The sequence below is a fragment of the Lygodium microphyllum genome, chromosome 8 (genome assembly GCF_053477565.2).
Source record: "Lygodium microphyllum isolate KBCC chromosome 8, Lygodium_microphyllum_v1.1.10, whole genome shotgun sequence".
Taxonomy (NCBI): Eukaryota; Viridiplantae; Streptophyta; class Polypodiopsida; order Schizaeales; family Lygodiaceae; genus Lygodium; species Lygodium microphyllum.
The window spans coordinates 88,630,259-88,651,913 of NC_141142.1; the positions used below are offsets into that span (position 1 = coordinate 88,630,259).

The 21,655-nt window shown below is 44.1% G+C and overlaps 1 protein-coding gene across 2 annotated transcripts in view; it reads left to right on the top strand.

Moving 5' to 3' along the window:
• The first annotated feature begins 302 nt into the window (after nucleotides 1-302).
• The window catches only part of LOC148032564 (replication factor C subunit 3), a 39,311-nt gene continuing 17,958 nt past the window's right edge, over nucleotides 303-21,655 (top strand). For both annotated transcript variants that reach the window (XM_087683204.1, XM_087683205.1), the window contains exon 1: nucleotides 303-559. In XM_087683204.1, the coding sequence (XP_087539330.1) occupies nucleotides 385-559 (175 nt within the window). In that variant the 5' untranslated portion in view covers nucleotides 303-384. The remainder of the gene's footprint in view (nucleotides 560-21,655) is intronic.

A 21,655-nucleotide genomic window follows, 5' to 3' on the forward strand; every position in this document is an offset into this window, starting at 1 on the left:
AGGTGCCCGCCCCTTGTTGAAGGTTAAAGACTCCAATCCAATTGGTGGAATATGAAACCAATAATCTTGTTGACGGGTTGCCCGCCTGTTGTTGAAGGTTAAAGACGCCAGTCCAATTGGCTGAATACAAAACCAGTAATCTTGCCAACTGGGTTGAAAGTTGTTAAAGACTCCAGTCCAATTGGCGAAATATGAAACCAATAATCTTGCCGACTGGGTGCCCGGCCCTCGTTGGTGGGGCGGGCCAAAGTGTTGACAAGCCGCCCGTTTAAAACGGCACGCATTTCCCGCGCCACACTGTATGCTGACGCAGAGAAGCAGAATCATCACAGCATCAGACAACAGCAGCAGAAGAAGAATAAGAAAAATCAAAGCACACAAGCGATGGATAGTGTGGCGCCCATGGACGTGGATGCACCGCCGCCTTCGAAGCTCTCCTCAGCTCAGAAGGGCAAATCCAAATTGCCACCCTCCCCGCAGAAGAGCGCGCCCTGGGTGGAGAAGTATCGGCCCACCTCACTCTCTGATGTTGCTGCCCACAAAGACATCATAGAAACAAGTACGCCCTCACCTTTTCGTAGCTTCTCTATCAGTTTCTGCGAATTTTAAACGCCTCCTTTGATAGATGCTCGAGTAGTGTCCACTTCAGTCAAGTGTGACGAAACAATCATCCTTTAAAATCTGCATCTCAACTTTACACTTTCAGAGAATGGGGTTGATGCCTCCTTAGTATTGTGCTCGTATAATTATGATGTTCCTCCTGCAAATTTCTCCCTAGTCATATAATTTCCTGCCATACTCACATGGGACGCAAAAGAGGACGAGGATGGGAAGGAATTGCCATCATTTGTGGCTAGTAAGTCACATGGAATGGGAGGTGGGATGGGAAGAAACTACTGTCCCTGCAATTCTCAGGTCCAAAAATGATCATGACTTGTGACTGTATTTCCTGCACAGTCATAAGTGGTGTTACAGTTCTTTGATAATAGCATGACATAGCATTAAAGCCATACAATTTATAAAGTGTATGGTGGCTTTTGGGAGGGAAATTTGTTGGAAGCTACATTGCTTTTCAGGACTAGGGATGATGTTTCTTATTTTCTTGAGTTTTTGCAATGGTTCTTGGGGAGGAATCACCATCATTTATGACCAGTTAGTCACATGGAATGGGAGGTGGGTGGAAAGAAACTACTGTCCCTGCAATTCTTAAGTCCAAAAATGATCGTCACTTGTGATTATATTTCCTGCACAGTTATCAGTGGTGTTACAGTTTTTTGATATCATCACAACATAGCAGTGAAGCCATATAATTAATAAAGTCTATTATGCTGGCTTTGGGGATGGAAATTTGATGGAAGCTACCTTGCTTTTGAGCACTAGGGATGAAGTGTCTTATTTTCTTGATTTATTGAAATGGTGCTTGATAACTGCCCAATTCTTGGCATCAGCCTTGTGCACCTTCTTGTTTCATTTGTAGTCCTTGGTCTTGATATGCAATAAGATCAAGAATTCACTCTACACATGATGGTATACATTGCCAAATTGGATGAAGCTTTCTCGGAGGGTCTTGCTATTTAATTGGAATGTTGTCAATTTTGCTTAAGCGAAAGGCCTTAGAATTGCCCTCAAAATTGATGTATCGGTGAACTATGAACTCCATGTCAAGATTTGAAACACTAACCCATGCTCTATAAAACAAACGGAATAAAGAGAGAGATGATTTTCTCAAGTGGCTACAATGGGTTTGTAGAGAATGGTAAGGCTTTTGTTGGCATTGCTTCCACTATGCATGCCAAAGCATGTGACTAGTAGGGAGTGAGGAGCACCCTATTTTTGGTGACAAGTAATCGTGACTGTTGGAGTGTTGTGATACAGAAATGAATGACCAGTTTGAAAGAAAAGATTGAACATGGAGCAAAGAGAGAGAAAAAGAGACAGTAGAATGTTGAACATTGTCATAATCTGAACGTTGAATATAGAAGGTAGAGTATGTCCAATGGGTTGTGTTAGCAGATTAATCAGTTTATGTGTAAGTTTGTGCATGCTCTAGGGAGTTGGGATTTTCATGATGTGGCTTGCCTATTTGGGCTATCAAAAGATGATGTGTCAGCGAGACAATAGGGTTTCGGGGAGGAATACGGAGTGAACTCAGCAAATGGAGAAGAGAAGGGAAGAGAGAAAAAACTCTATTGAATGGAATGATGAAGTTTTGAATCATGGAGTGAATGTGATATAAGGGAACAAGGGTGCCGTAGCACAAGGAAGATGATGAAGACAACCACGAACCATGAACCACAATGTCCTCCTGAAGGGGTGTGAGAGTAAGGGAGATGCTGGAGAGAAGAGGTGATGGACTAAATGAATTAGTTGTGAGGAATGAATTGCTGGAGTGGCCTATAAATAGACACAGTTAGTCTAGGATGGTGCCTCTCTTTGGGGCTGCAAACCCTAAACGCAAAATATAGAAATGCAAAAAATGCAAATTGCGGGTGAAGGGTTTTTCAACACCCCCTCTCAAGCCCAAAAAGGGGAACAAGAGAAGAGTGAGGTGCAGATGGATTGTTACATGTTGAGGAATGCTCATGCAGCAGGTGCCACTTGGACAATGTTCCTCGTGGGGAAATTGTTCACTTGCACAAGTGCCCTAGTACAAAGATGATGAAAATATGCAATGCATAGGAGGAATGTCAAACTTTGTGTAGTGCCGAGAACTAGAAGGATATGCTCGTACTCGATCTCGGAAGATGGCTCCATGCTGACCAAGGGATGAAAAAGATCCACCCTGTAATATGAGAATACCACCTGAAAGGAGACCTTTGAAGATAGTCAGGAGATTGGATGAGCTGTAGATCTTGAAACTCAACCTCGGGAGAGAAGCCACTAGCTCCGCGACTCCATACTAGAAGAAATACAACCTCGGGAGAGAAGCCACTAGCCACTAAGTCCTCTAGATCGAAGTAGGTCCTCTAGATCTTGGGTATGAGTAGGTTCTCTAGATTTTGGGTACGAGTAGAGGAAATGACTGCTCAAAGGAGAGACACTCCTTGAAAGTGAAAGGTGGCGGTGTGTGAAGAAACTTCATGGCACATAGGGTCCCTCTCTGAATCGGAAGGAGTAGAAGTAGGAGGCTTCTTTGAAGCTGAATAAAAACTGGAAGCCCCCTCTGAGGGCGAAGTAAGAAAATCCCCCTTTGAATCCCAGTCTGAGAGAGAAAGGGAATCCAACCACTCATGGCTCACCGATTGCGAAGCAACTGATGATGAAGGAAGTGCCACTGGTTGTGTTGAAGAAGGTATCTGAGGCTCGGAAGAAGAAGCCGGAAAGCACCTAGAAGTGGCCTCTCGAACAACATGAGTGGAAGAGGGTGGAGAAGGAGGCTCAGGATGAGCCAAGGGTGGTGAACAGTCGTGGGCTCTCAGGAGAGTGGACTGTGGAGGAGATGTGGGCCGGGGAAGCCACTGTACCTGGAAGTGGGTGGTGGAAACCTCCGCGCAGTGGGATGGTCTCTAGGAGGGCTTATCGCCTTGTAAGGTCTTAGAGCCTCCGTGTGCTCAAAAGGACTTAGTATGCGTCCTTTGCGGCTTATTGTCTTGAGCATAATACTCTGATAGCTGATGCAGAACTATCTTTGTGGCCCAAAAAGGAGAGGTGGCACAAGGAGTACTTGATGGAAGACGCATATACTCCAGAGGGGTGGGGAGCAAAGGTCGAAGTCAGCAAGCATCGGTGGTGTGTTTGGTGATGCCATAGTTGAAGCACCCAGTAGTCTGGTCGTCTGTTGGTAAAGAAGCCATTGGTACCAGTGTGCCTTGTTGAAGAAGGAAAAGGTGGAAGAGGTCAACCATGAACCATGAACCGCAATGTCCGTCTAAAAGGGTGTGAGGGCAGTGTGAAGCACGAACAGCAATGTTCGCCGCAAGGGGTGGAAGAGTAGTGGAAGGGTTGGAAGTGAGCTACCAGTGGGAGGAGGATGCTACTAATAGCAACCAGTAGAGAATACATGTGAGAGAGAGACTAAAAACGCAGGTGAGGGGAGAGAGAGAGAGAGAGAGTAAAAATTCAGGTTGCAAGAGAGAGACTAAAAGACGCAAGAAAAACTAGTGGTAGCAGTCAGCATGCTAAAATTAGCTTTGAACAGTGTGTGATAGGTTGGAAACACTAGACTGTTGTAGACAACAATAGCCAGCTTAGACGCGATGTCCTCCGCGTCTGGGGTGTGGGCAACAAGCTGAAATACCTGAAATTTGCTAAGACGAGATTATTTTTTGAATGGAGAGTGGTCAGCAACAGTCGCTCTGTTGCAAATAGCTGCAAACTGCGGGTGGAAGGCTGGAAACGGTGCTAGACTGTAGATGACAGCAAGGGACAGCCGAGACTATGATGTCTTCCGCAAAAGGGGTATGGGCAGCAAGCTGAAAACATCTGAAACCTGTAAAAACGAGATTTTGATGCAATGGAAGAAGAAAAGTGAATGCTGAACCCGCCATTGGTCTTTGCTGTCATTGGAGTGGAGGATCTTTGCCGTTGTTTGAGCAGATCTAGCTCTGATACCATGTCAAATGATGACGTGGTAGCGAGACTAATAGGGTTTGCGGGGAGGAACATAGAGGAGTGAACTCAACAAACATGGAGAAGAGAAGGGAAGAGAGCAAAAACTATGTTGAATGGAATGATGAAGTTGTGAATCATGGAGTGAATGTGATATAAGGGAACAAGGGTGCCGTAGCACAAGGAAGATGATGAAGATAGCCACAAACCACGAACCACAATGTCCTCTTGAAGGGATGTGAGGGTAAGGGAGAGGCTAGAGAGAAGAGGTGACAGATTGAATGAATTAGCCGCGAGGAATGAACTGCTAGAGTGGCCTATAAATAGGCACAGTTAGTCTAGGATGGCGCCTCTTTTTGGGGCTGCAAACCCTAAATGCAAACCTTGAACGCAAAATGCAGAAACTCAAACTGCGGGTGAAGGGTGAACAGTTTTTCAACATGGGCGCCTAATTATTTGATGCATTTTTATCTTGTTGGTTGCATAATTTGTTGGCCAACCTACATTTTTGGTGGCCCTAAATGCTGGCCAACTTGATCATGATCTTGGGCCTATCTATAGGCTTGGGACTCCCTCCTCCAGACATTGACCTCAGTGCATACACCTTCATGTAGGTTTTGATGGAGAGAGCGTGTCGGTACAAAGTTAGTGACTCACTGTTGTTTCTGTATTGTTTGTTGTTTTGGTATATGGATTCCATTTCTCAAGCATTTCTTCTCTTCCGAGTTTTCTTTGCAATGTTCTTTTCTTTGTAGTGCTTCTCTTCTCTCTTCTTTCTTGTGTTATGCAGTCTATTGCGACAGATTTCTATGCTTTCATTGCTGCATCCATTTCTGACATGATATTGGATGTCCATGTTAGGTTCCATGGTGCTAATTTCTTTTGCTGCAGGTCTGTATTTTCATCTCTTTGCTGCTGTTCATGATTGTCTCAATTGCTGATACTGCCAGGGTGGCCCTTTGCTGCATATTTTTGGTCAGCATATACTATACAGCCCTAGAATCCCGTGTTTTGACAGCATCCCTTTGCATTTTGCTGATCAGTTTCCTGTGCAACTTGGATGACTGCATTTAATGCTGGTATTGCTTCGTGTTTTGCCTGTCTACCTTTTGCAGGGTAGGAAGCAACCTGTTTTCTCTAGTTTTGCTTGCATTTATTGCTTAATCAACCTGTGTTCTAATGAGCTGACCCTGCATTTTCTGCAATTATTGTGTGTACAGGCTGGGCAATCATGTTTGGAAGCCTTTTCTCTTGTTTGTTGGCTATGTTTGATCTGTTTTTGCAGCCCTCATCTTGTTTTCGGATTAGCTTGTTTATTATATATCACTCAGCTTTAGAGAGGATTCTTTGTGTGTCCGGTTGTCAAGTTCTTTTCACTACACTCTGGTTATTGTCGATCCTTGCGCTATATGCCTTCTTTATTGCTTGAACTCTTGGAACTCTTGTGAGTTTGTTTCTTGTCACATGTCTATTCTGTAAGATCCCTTGCCTTTGTTTATCTTCTTTAAATCTTCCTCGTCATGGCTTCTATAACTTCTATGGATGCTCATCATGTAGACATTGTTTACCCATCTATGAGTGTTATGGTGGAGACTTTTGTTTAGATTTAGGTTTTATTGATGATGCCATCTCTTAGTGCTCTAGATGTTTTAGTTTCAAAGATCACCCTCGTGGAAGAAGAAAAAGTCTTAGTGCTATTATTGTGGCAAGACGGGATATCTTTGAAAGGATTGTTGGATAATAGTAGCTTTGTGATAGAAGTAGCAGACAAGGATGAAGAGTGACGGTTCTATAGCCAAGTCCTCATCATTTGCATGTCCAAGTTCAGGCTTTAGCCATGCAGCCCTTGTGATGGCTACAGGGGCCTTCCTTCCAGCTTGCTAGTATAGGTGATGTATGTCATCCCTCACCTCTCGGTGCTAAAGAGGGAGTGTGAGAGGATGGTGGGGTGGGAATGTAAGCCTCATCTTTACTTCTATACAGGTGCATAGGATCTCAAGAGGGTCCTTTCGCATTGATTGAAGTTTAGTTGTTTAAAATTCTAGAGGTGGGATTGACATCCAGGCCTATGATGAGTTGTTTGATAGAGAGTAGGATTGACTCCTAGTTTGAGTTTAGAGGAGGGACACTCTGGCGGGTTGGTTGAAGGCGGGGAATCCGTGGTCGTTTATGTGTTGCAACATTGGTGATTGGATTGTCATGTGTGCTCTTTCAAAGGCATTGTTGATAGACTTAGAGAGTTGTTACGCCTACTTTTTGTTTTCAAGAGTTGGTATGATCGACGTCAATATTAGGTCCTCTTTGAGGCACATTGGTGGGCTATGTTGAGAAACCCTTCATCCTTCACCCGTAGTTTGTGTTTTTGCGTTTTTGCATTTTGCGTTTAGGGTTTGCAGCCCCAAAAAGGGGCGCCATCCTAGACTAACTGTGCCTATTTATAGGCCACTCTCTCATTCATTCCTCTCGGCTGATTCAGTCAGTCTGTCACCTCCTCTCTAGCCTCTCCACCACCCTCACACCTCTTCAGGAGGACATTGCGGTTTGTGGTTCGTGGTTCGTGGCTGTCTTCATCATCTTCCTTGTGCTACGGCACCCTTGTTCCCTTGTATCACATTCACTCCATGATTTAGATCTTCATCATTCCATTCATTAGAGTTGCTTCTCTCTTCTCTTCTCTTCTCCATGTTTTCCGAGCTCACTCCGTGTTCCTCCCCGCAAACCCTACTATCTCGCTGGTATGTCATCTTTTAATATGGTATAAGAGCTGGATCTGCTCAAGCAGCGGTAAAGATCCTCCACTCCAGTGAAGGCAAAGACCGGTTGGGCATCCACTTCTTTTCTTCTTCCGCTGCATCAAAATCTCGTTTTTGTAGGTTTTAGGTGTTTTCAGCTTGTTGCCCATACCCCTTTCGCGAAGGACATCGCAGTCTCAACCATCCCTTGCTGTCATCTACAGTTTGACGCTTGTTTCCAGCCTTCCACCCGTAGTTTGCAGCTATTTACAGCAAAGCAACTGTTGCTGATCACTCTCCATTTAGAAAACAATCTCGTTTTTACAGATTTCAGGTATTTCAGCTTGCTGCCCACACCCCAAACACGGAGGACATCGTGGTCCAAGCTGGCCATTGCTGTCTACAACAATTTGGCACCTGTTTTTAGTTTATCACACACTCTTCGGAGCTGATTTCAGCATACTGACTGTTGTTGCTGGTTTTTCTTGCATTTTTAGTATTTCTTTCTCCTCACTTGTGTTTTTAGTCTTTCTCTCCTCACCTGCACTTTTCTACTGGTTGCAACCTCTTATTGCTGGTAGCATCCTCCTTCCATTGACAGCTCACTTCCAACCCTTTCACTGTCCTCCCACCCCTTGTAGCGGACATTGCAGTTCGTGCTTCATACTGCCCTCACACCCCTTGAGGCAAACATTGCGGTTCGTGGCTAATCTCTTCCACCTCTTCCTTCTTCAGCAAGGCACACTGGTACCCATGGCTTCTTTACCAACAGATGACCAGACTACTGGGCGCTCCTACTGTGGCATGACCGGACACACCATCAATGCTTGCCGACTTCGACCTTTGCTCCCCATCCCCCGGAGTATATGCATCTTCCACCAAGCACTCCTTGTGCCACCTCTCTTTTCTGGGCCACAGAGATCGTTCTGCATTGGTTATCAGAGTACTATGCTAAAGGCAATAAGATACATCCGAAGCGTACTAAGTCCTTTCGAGCACATGGAGGATCGATTGGTGTTACGATCTCCTGGAGATTGTTGCAATGCTAGTGGCAGTCTTCTCCCACCTATTTTCGGGTACAGTGGCTACCATAGCCCACAATTCTATAGTCTGCTCCATTGAGAGAGAATGATTGTTTGATACCGTCTCCTTGTCACTCCGCTCCTTCGAGAGATTGTGGCTGCTCGACTTCTTTCTCTTCTTCGGCTACCTAGTCCGCTCCACTGAGAGACAGTGACTGTTGCCCACCTCTTGCGCATTTTGAGCCCCACCCTTTTCCACCCTTGACTACTTAGGTTCGAGAGGTTATCTCTGGGAGTTCTATGGCACCCCAGATACCTTCTTCGGCACAATCAGCAACACTTCCTTCGTCGTTAGACATTTCGGAGTCCGTGATCCATGAGTTTTTGGATTTCCTATCTACTTCAGATGGGGATTCAGAGAGGGATGTTATTTCTTTGCCCTTAGAGGGGCATCCACTTCTTCTTCGACTTCAGCGGGAGCCCCTCCACTTTCCACCTTAGCGAGGAAACCTACTCCACATGAAGTTCTTCACCCATCCTCTACTTTATTGGGGTGGCTGTCTTCGACCAGTCATCTCTTCTACTGATACCTAGGATCTTTCGGTACCACCTAGATCAGGGCCTTGGAGGTTCAACTGTGACTTGGTGACGAGGCCTTCGTATTCTTTCCAGCATGGATGCACGGAGCTAGTGGCTTCTCTCCTGAGGTTGATTTTCGGGTTCTCCAGTTCTGTAACAAATCTAAATTTTATTACGCGTGAATAGGGCTTTGGGTTAATTCTTTTTTTAAGGCAATTAAAAAAAAAAAAAAATTACTCCCTCCTTCCCCCACCCGACTGTCGAGCTGGGGGAGAGGGAGGGAAGCATGGGACACCAAGCTCCTTGCTAGAGCTTGGAACAAGGAGGATGCATGCACAATGACACATAGGAGAGGGAGGATTCCCTCCCCTCCCCTATATAATTGAGGGAGGGCCGTAGGCTACTTGGAAGAGGGGGAAGAACGGAGACTCTGTGAAAAGGGTGAGAGAGGCGGATACACTGTTGTAGTCTTTGTTCTTGGTGGGGGCACCTTTGATATTTCAATACTAGAGATCTCAGGTGGTGTCTTTGAGAGATAAGAAGGAAGGGGCTGCCGTGAGCAACGTCGCCAAGCTGCCGTGAGGACGAAAGGAGAGGCTGACGACGTCGCAGAATTCGTCGAGGGGAGGGAAGTGCCGCTGCAGTCCGCCGGTCCATGGCCACGTCGCCATCTGCCACCTTCTTCTGCCACGTGGGCCCACAGCACCAGAAGCTTCTTAGGAAGCTTCTATAGCTCCTAAGAAGCCCCCCCTTCCTATACCCTTCATTAACTTTTCACCCCCTCCCGGTTTTTTTAAACCCTTAAGCCTCCTTCCCATGGATGAACCCCCCTCCGTGCTTTATAAGCCTTAAGCCCTTCCCGTGGAGCCATTAACCCCTTCCCATGGAGCCCTTAAGCTCCCCTTCTCGTGGAGCCCCCATAAAACCCCTTCCCATGGATGGAATCCCCAAAAAGAACTAAGGCTTGAAAAGCCTTATTACCCTCCCCCCCCCCCCCCCCCCCCCCCCCCCCCCCAGTGCTATAAGCCCTTCACCCTTCACCTTCCCCCTTTCACCCTGGGTTTAAATCCCTAAGCCTTTACTACTCCGTATCCTAAAACATCTCCAAGAATCCCCCTTCCTATACCTTTTACTCCCAAGCCTAAAGATCTCCCAAGGCCTTCATATGTTTTTTGAAACCACACTCACACACACCCTTTTCCATAGAAACAGAGAACGCCCGTTCCGGGCCTTAGGAACGGATTAACGAGTTCCGACATGTGTCTACCAGCGAAACGCCAATGGAACGTTCCTGCCCGTTCCCAGCCTCGTTCCTGCCCGTTCCGGGCCATTCCAGCAACCGTTCCCTGGAACTGCAGCAAGCGTGGACAGACTACTGGAGGCGACTGCTGTGCGATACGTAACAGGCAACAGTTGCACGCGACGGGGCGACTGCACGGCGGACACGGCGACCAGTACGTAACGGCGAAAGGTGGGCGTCACAGCGCACGACTGACGGGTCCGTTGACCCGTAGATTTTTTCAAAATTTCAATCTTTTTTTTGAAATCTCCTTCACCCATTGACGGGGTTTCGCATGCGTGAGCACAAGATCTCTTATTTGTTCAAAATCGGCTCAAAAATTTGGGGCTTTTCTCGAATCTGGGGATCTTAACACAGAATTGGACAATTTGACTCAGAAATTGCAAAGTCGGTGCACATCTAACCGGGAATTTTGGGGCTTTTCACATTTTAGTGAAATTCTTTCAATTTCATTGAAATTAGTGCACGCAGGACTTGGAAAATTTGGGGATTTGTCCAGATTTGGTGTGAGCAAGATGCAACGGTGATATCATGCCACTCTTCTCACTTCCACCATGCAATCTTCCAACTAACTTAATCTATGAGCTCTCTCTCTCTCTCTCTATATATATATATATATATATATATATATATAGATATATATATATATATATATATATATATATATATATATATATATATATATATATATATATATATATATATATATATATATATATATATATATATAGATATATATATATATATATATCTATATATATATATATATATATATGCCGTTCCCTCCGTTCCCGTTCCCTAACTTTAGGCGTTTTCCCCGTTCCGGGGGGTCCTGTTCCCGTTCCCGTTCCCCGTTCCTGGTAACTATGCCCTTTTCACCGCGTATAAATCCCTATAGGGCCTTTTCTTTTAGGCTTTGTAAACCTTTTCCTCTCCGAAGAAGCTAAGACCTTAAAAGTCGTATTACCCCCTTCTCGTGGTTAATCCCTTAACGATTCCTTGCCTCGATAAAGAGAAGAAGAGTATTGAAGCGACGGTGGAATTCCGAAAAGAAGTGTAAAGCTGCTTCCACGTCGAAGGACTACAGCTGCGATGCCGCCTAAGAAAGTCCAAGGAGTAGCTGCGGGAGGGTCATCTCCCGGTATCCATGTGGATATCTCACCCCAAAACCAGGTTTTTCCTTCTTAATTTTATATCGGTTTTAATTCAATCATGCAAGATGAATTGTTAGGGATAAGATATATATTTTGTTCTAGTTATTTACGATAAAGGAATTTAGTTTAAATAAAACATGCAAAATAAATAAATTATAAACGTAGTTTTCCTTCAAAAAGTATTATGCATTGAAACGAATTATGAGCAAGATTATTTACCCACTAAAGTAGTATACTTCGGTTAAGTTTAGAAGGTATAATTCTGCATCTTGCACCATTAACCCCTATTCTTTTTACAACGAATCATCATAGAAGGAGAAATTCATGAAAGGTTTCTTACGTTGCTTAAACTCTAGGAAGTTATCATTGCTAACTGCATATCTTAGCAAGGAAAAGATTGTTTATTTGGCATGAGTTTTGTTCGCAAGGAAAAAGGAAGATTAATTGAATTTACCTAACCTCAAAGCAATAAAGTTTAGGACTGAAAAATCAATTGTCACATAGATAACAATATAAACTTAGAAATACCTATGCTGCAAAATATGCTTTGGGAATGATTTAAAAATCCAAGAACGTTTATACCTTAAATACTTGCCCACCTTCCCTGATTGTAGGGTCAATAAATTGTAAATGTAAAAGAACTAGGGTTTGTCCTTGAGGTTCTTAAAGAAAATAATAAAAGGAGACCCTAGGTTTGACAAACGTCAGCTTAAAGAAACTGAAACGGATTGTTTCATCGCATATTACGATGCAGGACTTGCGCAGCAAGTACGAAGTCATATGGTCTTGTGATTGATTCACAAGAAGAAATGTTAAATACCCTCAACAAGGATGGCGGATCCTTACGCAAGTTATCTTGCAAAAGGATGTATTCTTTGATATCCTTCTAAGTAATGAAGATTAAAAACCGGAAACTAAAATATCCAATGAACTTTAGGGTTGTCCAAGTTGGGTTAATAGGGTACGCCCTAGCCCAGAATATAAAGGATCTTGCCAAGTTGCAAGGTACCTCGGATCGAGTGCTAGATGCATTCAAAAGGAAAAATTCATTCCTTAGCAGTTTGCCAACAAGATCGATTAATGGAAATGTTTGTGCTTGCTAGAGATTTTAGAGCACTGTTTGATTTATGAATTACAAATTAAATGAATATCTATACTTCAGGTTGAAGGCCTGAAGGGAGAGGCAGCTTCAGTTACCCCCGACTGTCTGCCTGACCCTAACCAAGGGGGTTGTTGACCGCGTCGGGAACGTGGACCGAACCCGCCGCGAGAGGTCTCTCCGTTGAGCACTACTTGGAGCAGGAGGACGCTTGGGTGCTAGGGGGAGCTTTGGCCGTAAATACCTCGCCTTCTGGGTCCTGCACAAGAGGCTAACGTGACTCGGGATTGAATCTCGAGGCCCGCATACTAGTCTACGGGCGGAAGCTTGAAATAGTGATCTCTGTGGATTGTTGGATAGCCTTCGGGCGGATTATGGACAAGCCTACGGGCGGATCTCCTTGTATTTCAAAGATAAATATGATGATATGTTAATAAAGAACTTGTTTGATATTGTTTTTCTATGTCACGTGAAAGATTACGTGAAGGAACCAGTGCTTAACGGTTTAATTAAAGAAGCTGATTGTTACATGTCCAACTAACGTGTTAGATAATTACCTAACTAAAACAAACCGAGGAAAGTGCGGTGGATGGGCCATGGGTCCGTCCTACGGTTGGGTGGTCCCGGTTGGCCGGGAACTTTTCTCAAATCTCGAAGAACAGCAGGATGATCGTCAAAAGACACGAACAACAAAAGCGTTGACCTAGAGTTATGTCTTAACCGATTTACGCTGTTTTAGGGGAACGGAATGGGACTATGCCTTATGGCAGAGAGGTTGAGCTTTGCATCCCTCTCGTTTCCCATTCTCTTTGAACCAAGTGCAGCGTGAATCCGCTTCGGACCTGGCGTTTCTGCGTAAAGTAGTTCGCTTGGGTCCGACGCTAGTTGCTGTTAGGAAATGACCAATCAGGAAAACCCTAATTCCAGTCGATCTTAAGTGGGAACGGCCAGAATACTTCCGCTACATGGCAGATGCGGAAAACCCTAGATCGCAAACCCGGTAGCATTCCATGGGAGTGCCGGGCGGAGCTTTCTAGACATCCTTTCCGATGGACTGCTAAGACGTGTCCTGGATGATACTAGTGGACACGTTACAGTTGGTATCAGAGCGGGGACCAATAACGGAATTGTTTTTATGAAATCTCAAAGAAATGAAGTAAAGCAATTGTTGCTGTCTAAACATTTCCTTACCTTCAATGCTGTCTTGCAGAATTACGAAGCGTGGAACAAGTTTCTGGTATTTCGAGTCATGATTATGACTGCAATGCATTCTCCGCTTTATCGACAAAGGGTTGAGATGATGAACATCCTAGAGCAGATTTATAATCCATCACCTTTATACATGGAACGAAGATGGATGGGTGCTTCAGGAATCTACTATATAGCTGCCCACCGGTTTGCTTATCTACAGATCAACCTAAAGAGGATCAAGTGGTTGGAAGACCTGAAAGTCGTGAAGCTGTTTGTTTTTGTGGAAGCTCACGTAAATTCGACTTTACATATTCGAGGTCGGAGGATTGAGATGAACTCATATGTATATGAGGAAGTAACTCGTGTAATCCCCGCCGACAGGATTAAAGTGTTGGGCCGCCATGAGAAGTATGGATTCCAACGGAAAGAATATCCTGAACTTCCAATGACTTACCGATTCCTGAAGATCCATGATCCAAAACCTTACTATTATACAGTTCCTGTAGATAAATGCAATACAATATTGTTCTCCCCAAACTAAATGTAACAATTGGCTTATCATCACATGAAACGTTGTATTCGAATGCCCATGTAAATACAAATAAAGACTTCTTTTTATTAATGTCTGGCTGTGCATAAGAGTTGATAAAAAGTTAAGTAGCTACATTGTTTATGAGATAGCTGAATTAAAGATAAGCTAACGTCGATTATCGTATAATAACGTTAAGAAAACCTTTATTCAGGCACAACCCCAGGTACAGGTTCCTAATTCGCCTCCTACATTAAGTACTGCTGTGATCCAGGAGAAGAAGTTCCTTCTCAAGCAGATTAAGCCACCCGAGTTTGACGGGAGAGGCAGATTCGTTCAGGCTGATGCTGAAATTTGGATTGAATCCATGGAGGATTACTTCGAAGCAGCCGGTACTGCACCCGCCAATCAGGCTATGCTCGCCAAGTTAAAACTCACCGGCGAAGCCAGACTTTGGTGGAAGCAATGGTGCAGGGATCAAGGGATCGCAGAGAGATCCGTTACCTGGGAAAAGCTGAAGAAAGCCGTGCAGGGAAGATACTTACCACCTGCATATTGCACGCAAAAAATGAACGAGTTCTACGAGCTAAAACAGCTAGGACTCACTCTTGACGCATACTACTCTAAATTCGTTTCACTTTTAAAGTATGCGCCACAGATGGACATGACACAGCAGGTGTCCAAATTTTGTGCGGGTTTAAATCCACCAGTAAATACCCGTCTTGAATCTATGCGTCCATCAGATCTTCAGGATGCACTCATTTGAGCGGTGCCTATAATTCAAGAGGTACAAGCTAGACCAAGGGGTAACAAAACTTGGACTTATAATGACCCGAACAGAGGAGCATTCAGACCTCAAATAAAGAGAGTTCAAGGTCATAATCAGGGACAAAGAAAGAAAGCAAGGACGACTAACGTCAACAACTTTGTTCCTACTCAAAGTAATGGCCGAAACCTCCGTTGTTTCCACTGCAACGAACCCGGTCACTTCAAGAGGCAATGTCCCAAGCTCGGCGGAGGACATCGCCAAGCGCCTTTCCAAGGAACATGCCGTGGTCAAGGAGCCGCTACCCGAGGAAGAGGAAGAACCGCCTGCATTGCCAATAGGCAAAGATGCGAAGAAGAAGAAGAGGAAGATCCGACCATGGAAGCAGAATTCGAAAGAGCGACAGTCCATGCCGCTTTACACAAGAAAGAGCCGAATCGTCAGTTCTTGGTGATTCAGACACCGTCGGACTATCAAGGTAAAGGTTTCAAGACCTTGATTGATTGTGGCAGTATTCATTCCTTTATCTCACCAGCATGTGCAAAAAGATTAGAAATAACCACAGTAGAAGCACCTACCCTGCTTGTGGAATTGGCAAATGGTCGTGAGGTTACTTGTACTAGGCAAACTGCTAAGGTGGAATTCTTACTGGGAGGAAATAAGACTTCGGTTAAATTCAGAGTCATGAATTTAGGTATCCATGAGTGTCTACTCGGAATGGATTGGCTTAAGCCCAACGACGCCCACATTCACTGTGGGAAGGGTCAAGTTTCCTTTCGAAACTCTAAAAGGGAATTAGTCACTACTCAAGGTGAGGCAGGAGTGCCAAGAATCCAATTGGCCAAAGTATCTCGGATCATAAAAGGAGTCAGAAAAAGATTACCTGTTTACTTGATCAAACTCAACAAGTTAGATCAAAAGCAAGAGTCTCATGAAGGACCTTCTTGGCTAAGGGAATACGTGGACGTATTCCCTGAAGAGTTGACCGAACTTCCGCCTCAAAGAGAAGTGGATCATGAGATTAGGTTAGTACCTGGAGCTGCGCCAATTGCCAAGAGACCTTATAGAATGTCCATACCAGAAGCAATTGAGCTGAAGGAACAACTCAAGCAACTGTTAGATAAGGGCTACATCCGGCCTAGCAATTCACCGTGGGGAGCTCCAGTACTATTCCAGAAAAAGAAAGATGGGACACTTCGATTATGTATTGATTACCGAGGGTTGAATCAATCAACAGTCAAGAACAAGTATCCTATTCCTAGAATAGATGAGCTTCTTGATCGTTTTCAGGGTGCAAAGATCTTTTCCAAGATTGATCTCAGGTCAGGTTACTATCAGATAAGGATCAAGGAAGAAGATATCCCAAAGACGGCCTTCAATACAAGATATGGGCACTTTGAGTTCCTAGTTATGTCATTCGGGCTTACGAATGCACCTGCCACCTTCAATAGGTTAATGCAGGATACCTTTAGGCCATATCTTGATGATTTTGTGCTTATCTTCTTCGATGACACTTTAGTCTATTCTAAACAGGAAGAAGATCATGAACCTCAACTTCGGATTGTCCTTGAGACAATGAGGTCACATAAGCTGTATGCAAAAATGAAGAAGTGTGCATTCTTCAAGCGTCAGATTGAATATCTGGGATTCATAGTATCATCAGAAGGAATATCAGTGGACCCAGCCAAGGTCAGAGATGTGCTTGAGTGGCCAACACCAATATCCGTCAAAGAGATACGTAGCTTTCTTGGATTGACAGGATGGTATAGGGTCTTCATAAAAAACTATGCTTTGATTGCAGCACCTCTGACGGATTTACTGAAGAAGCAAACTTCCATTGCATGGTCAACTCCCGAACAAAATAGCTTCGACAGATTGAAGCAAAGTTTGGTATCAGCACCTATTCTAAAACTTCCAAACCTCAATAAGGAGTTCGAGGTAGTAACTGATGCTAGCATTCTTGCCTTGGGGTGTGTACTTATGCAGGAAGGTCATCCAGTAGCATACTCTTCAAGGAAATCTCAAATGGATCTTTACCCAGAACGAGTTCAACATGAGGCAACGTCGGTGGATTGAAGTGTTGGAGGAATATGACTTTGAAATCAAGTACCGACCAGGGAAAGAGAATATAGTTGCCGATGCACTTAGTCGCAAGGCATTCCTAAATTCCCTAATCTTGCAGAATCCATCAACGGCCAGATCTCTAGCTACAAAGGTATCCATGCCAAACAACCCTATACTTGAGTTAGCTAGAGAAGAAGCATGCCATGATTTGGCCTACCAATCAATGCTAAAAGAAATCTCTATCAAGGATCAGAACCAAAAGCTGTAGGCTAAGTATCAGGAATTTTCCATTGATAATTGACTTGTCTACTATAGAACAAGACTGTGTATACCAGCAAGCCAATCACTTAAGCAGAAGATATTGTGGGAAGCTCATGATTCTCCTTTCGCAGGACATCGTGGCTATGCTAAGATTCTTAATGCAGTTAGGAAGAGCTATCATTGGGAGAGGCTCAAAGGTGACGTTCTCAAATATGTCACTGAGTGTTTGTCTTGCCAACGTATCAAAGCCGAACATGTCATGATGCCAGGGAAACTGAAACCGCTTGACATCCCCCAAATGAAATGGGAATTCATCAGTATGGATTTTGTTGTAGGCTTACCCCAAATCCAGGGAGGATACAACTCCATCATGGTTGTAGTTGACATGCTTACTAAAGTTGCACACCTTATTCCAGTAAAGACAAACTATAAAGCCTCCGACATTGCAAGATTGTTTATCAAAGAGATATTCAAAAAACATGGTTTACCCAGAAGAATCATTAGTGATCGAGATTCTCTCTTCACATCACACTTCTGGAGAGCTATCTTTGAAGCTATTGGGACTCAACTCTGTTTTAGCACCGCCTACCATCCCCAAACGGATGGCCAAACAGAGCGAGTAAATCAAATCATCGAGGATATGCTTAGGGCATACTGCTGTCGAGAGCCGAAGAGGTGGATTCAATACTTGCCTTTGGTAGAATTTGTATACAATGCTTCTTATCAGCAGAGCATTCGGATGACTCCTTTCCAAGCATTGTATGGTCATGACTGTCGAAGTCCCCTAAATTTTTCCGATCCAACCTTAAGGGTTGAAGCTTCAAGACAGATGTTGGAAGACATGAATGATCAAATAAAGTCAATAAAACAGGACATACAAGCGGCCAAGGATAGACAGAAGGCATACGCGGATTTGAAGCGTCAAGAAAGGGTCTTCGAAGAAGGAGACATGGTCTTCATTCGCGTATGCCCTAAAAAGAGTTCTCTATCCCTAGGAGATTGCAAGAAGCTAAGTCCAAGGTATTGTGGGCCGTACAAAATCCTCAAATGCCTAGGACCCAATGCTTATAGATTGCAACTCCTTGAGAACCTAAAAGTTCATAATGTATTCCATATCAGTCTATTGAAAAAGTATGTACCTAATCCTAATCACGCACTTGACGACCAACAAGTTGTAATGCCTAGTCAAGGAGTCCTTGAGCTAAGGCCCGATAGGATCTTAGATGTTAGGAAGAGACAATTAAGATCCAGAACCTTGAGAAAATGCCTCGTCCAGTGGAAAGATTATCCCGAAGAGGATGCCACTTGGATAGAAGAAGGCACTCTCAACCATCAATATCCCCAGTTTATCTCGAGACGAGGACATCTCGATTCCTCTAAGGGGGAGAGAATGTAACAAATCTAAATTTTATTACGCGTGAATAGGGCTTTGGGTTAATTCTTTTTTTAAGGCAAATTTTTAAATAAAAAAATTACTCCCTCCTTCCCCCAGCTGACTGTTGAGCTGGGGGAGAGGGAGGGAAGCATGGGACACCAAGCTCCTTGTTGGAGCTTGGAACAAGGAGGATGCACGCACAATGACACATAGGAGAGGGAGGATTCCCTCCCCTCCCCTATATAATTGAGGGAGGGCCGCAGGCTACGGGGAAGAGGGGGAAGAACGGAGACTCTGTGAAAAGGGTGAGAGAGGCAGATACACTGTCGCAGTCTTTGTTCTTGGTGGGGATACCTTTGATATTTCAATACTCGAGATCTCAGGTGGTGTCTTTGAGAGATAAGAAGGAAGGGGCTGCCGTGAGCAACGTCGCCAAGCTGCCGTGAGGACGAAAGGGGAGGCTGACGGCGTCGCAGAATTCGTCGAGGGGAGGGAAGTGCCGCTGCAGTCCGCCGGTCCATGGCCACGTCGCCATCTGCCACCTTCTTCTGCCACGTGGGCCCACAGCACCAGAAGCTTCTTAGGAAGCTTCTATAGCTCCTAAGAAGCCCCCCCTTCCTATACCCTTCATTAACTTTTCACCCCCTCCTGGTTTTTTTAAACCCTTAAGCCTCCTTCCCATGGATGAACCCCCCTCCGTGCTTTATAAGCCTTAAGCCCTTCCCGTGGAGCCATTAACCCCTTCCCATGGAGCCCTTAAGCTCCCCTTCCCGTGTAACCCTTAAGCCTTCTCGTGGAGCCCCCATAAAACCCCTTCCCATGGATGGAATCCCCAAAAAGAACTAAGGCTTGAAAAGCCTTATTACCCCCCCCCCCTTAGTGCTATAAGCCCTTCACCCTTCACCTTCCCCCTTTCACCCCGGGTTTAAATCCCTAAGCCTTTACTACTCCGTGTCCTAAAACATCTCCAAGAATCCCCCTTCCTATACCTTCTACTCCCAAGCCCAAAGATCTCCCAAGGCCTTCATATGTTTTTTGAAACCACACTCACACACACCCTTTTTACCGCGTATAAATCCCTGTAGGGCCTTTTCTTTTAGGCTTTGTAAACCTTTCCCTCTCCGAAGGAGCTAAGACCTTAAAAGTCTTATTACCCCCTTCTCGTGGTTAATCCCTTAACAATTCCTTGCCTCGATAAAGAGAAGAAGAGTATTGAAGCGACGGTGGAATTCCGAAAAGAAGTGTAAAGCTGCTTCCACGTCGAAGGACTACAGCTGCGATGCCGCCTAAGAAAGTCCAAGGAGTAGCTGCGGGAGGGTCATCTCCCGGTATCCATGTGGATATCTCACCCCAAAACCAGGTTTTTCCTTCTTAATTTTATATCGGTTTTAATTCAATCATGCAAGATGAATTGTTAGGGATAAGATATATATTTTGTCCTAGTTATTTACGATAAAAGAATTTAGTTTAATTAAAACATGCAAAATAAATAAAGTATAAACATAGTTTTCCTTCAAAAAGTATTATGCATTGAAACGAATTATGATCAAGATTATTTACCCACTAAAGTAGTATACTTCGGTTAAGTTTAGAAGGTATAATTCTGCATCTTGCACCATTAACCCCTATTCTTTTTACAACGAATCATCATAGAAGGAGAAATTCATGAAAGGTTTTTTACGTTGCTTAAACTCTAGGAAGTTATCATTGCTAACTGCATATCTTAGCAAGGAAAAGATTGTTTATTTGGCATGAGTTTTGTTCACAAGGAAAAAGGAAGATTAATTGAATTTACCTAACCTCAAAGCAATAAAGTTTAGGACTGAAAAATCAATTGTCACATAGATAACAAATTGTACCGAGATGATCTCGATATTACCTTCTAAAAGTTAACCGAATTAATATAAACTTAGAAATACCTACTGCGAAATATGCATTGGGAATGATTTAAAAATCCAAGAACGTTTATACCTTAAATACTTGCCCACCTTCCTTGATTGTAGGGTCAATAAATTGTAAATGTAAAAGAACTAGGGTTTGTCCCTGAGGTTCTTAAAGAAAATAATAAAAGGAGACTCTAGGTCTGACAAACGTCAGCTTAAAGAAACTGAAACGGATTGTTTCATCGCATATTACGATGCAGGACTTGCGCAGCAAGTACGAAGTCATATGGTCTTGTGATTAATTCACAAGAAGAAAGGCTAAATACCCTCAACAAGGATGGCGGATCCTTACGCAAGTTATCTTGCAAAAGGATGTATTCTTTGATATCCTTCTAAGTAAGGAAGATTAAAAACCGGAAACTAAAATATCCAATGAACTTTAGGGTTGCCCAAGTTGGGTTAATAGGGTACGCCCTAACCCAGAATATAAAGGATCTTGCTAAGTTGCAAGGTACCTCGGATCGAGTGCTAGATGCATTCAAAAGGAAAAATTCTTTCCTTAGCAATTTGCCAATAACAAGATCGATTAATGGAAATGTTTGTGCTTTCTAGAGATTTTAGAGCACTGTTTGATTTATGAATTACAAATTAAATGAATATCTATACTTCAGGTTGAAGGCTTGAAGGGAGAGGCAGCTTCAGTTACCCTTGACTGCATGCCTGACCCTAACCAAGGGGGTTGTTGACCGCGCCGGGAATGTGGACCGAACCCGCCGCGAGAGGTCTCTCCGTTGAGCACTACTTGGAGCAGGAGGATGCTTGGGTGCCAGGGGGGGGCTCTGGCCGTAAATCCCTCGCCTTCCGGGTCCTGTACAAGAGGCTAACGTGACTCGGGATTGGATCTCGAGGCCCGCATGCTAGTCTATGGGCGGAAGCTTTAAATAGTGATCCCTGTGGATTGCTGGATAGCCTTCGGGCGGATTATGAACAAGCCTACGGGCGGATCTCCTTGTATTTCAAAGATAAATATGATGATATGTTAATAAAGAACTTGTTTGATATTGTTTTTCTATGTCACATGAAAGATTACGTGAAGGAACTAGTGCTTAACGGTTTAATTAAAGAAGCTGATTGTTACATGTCCAACTAACG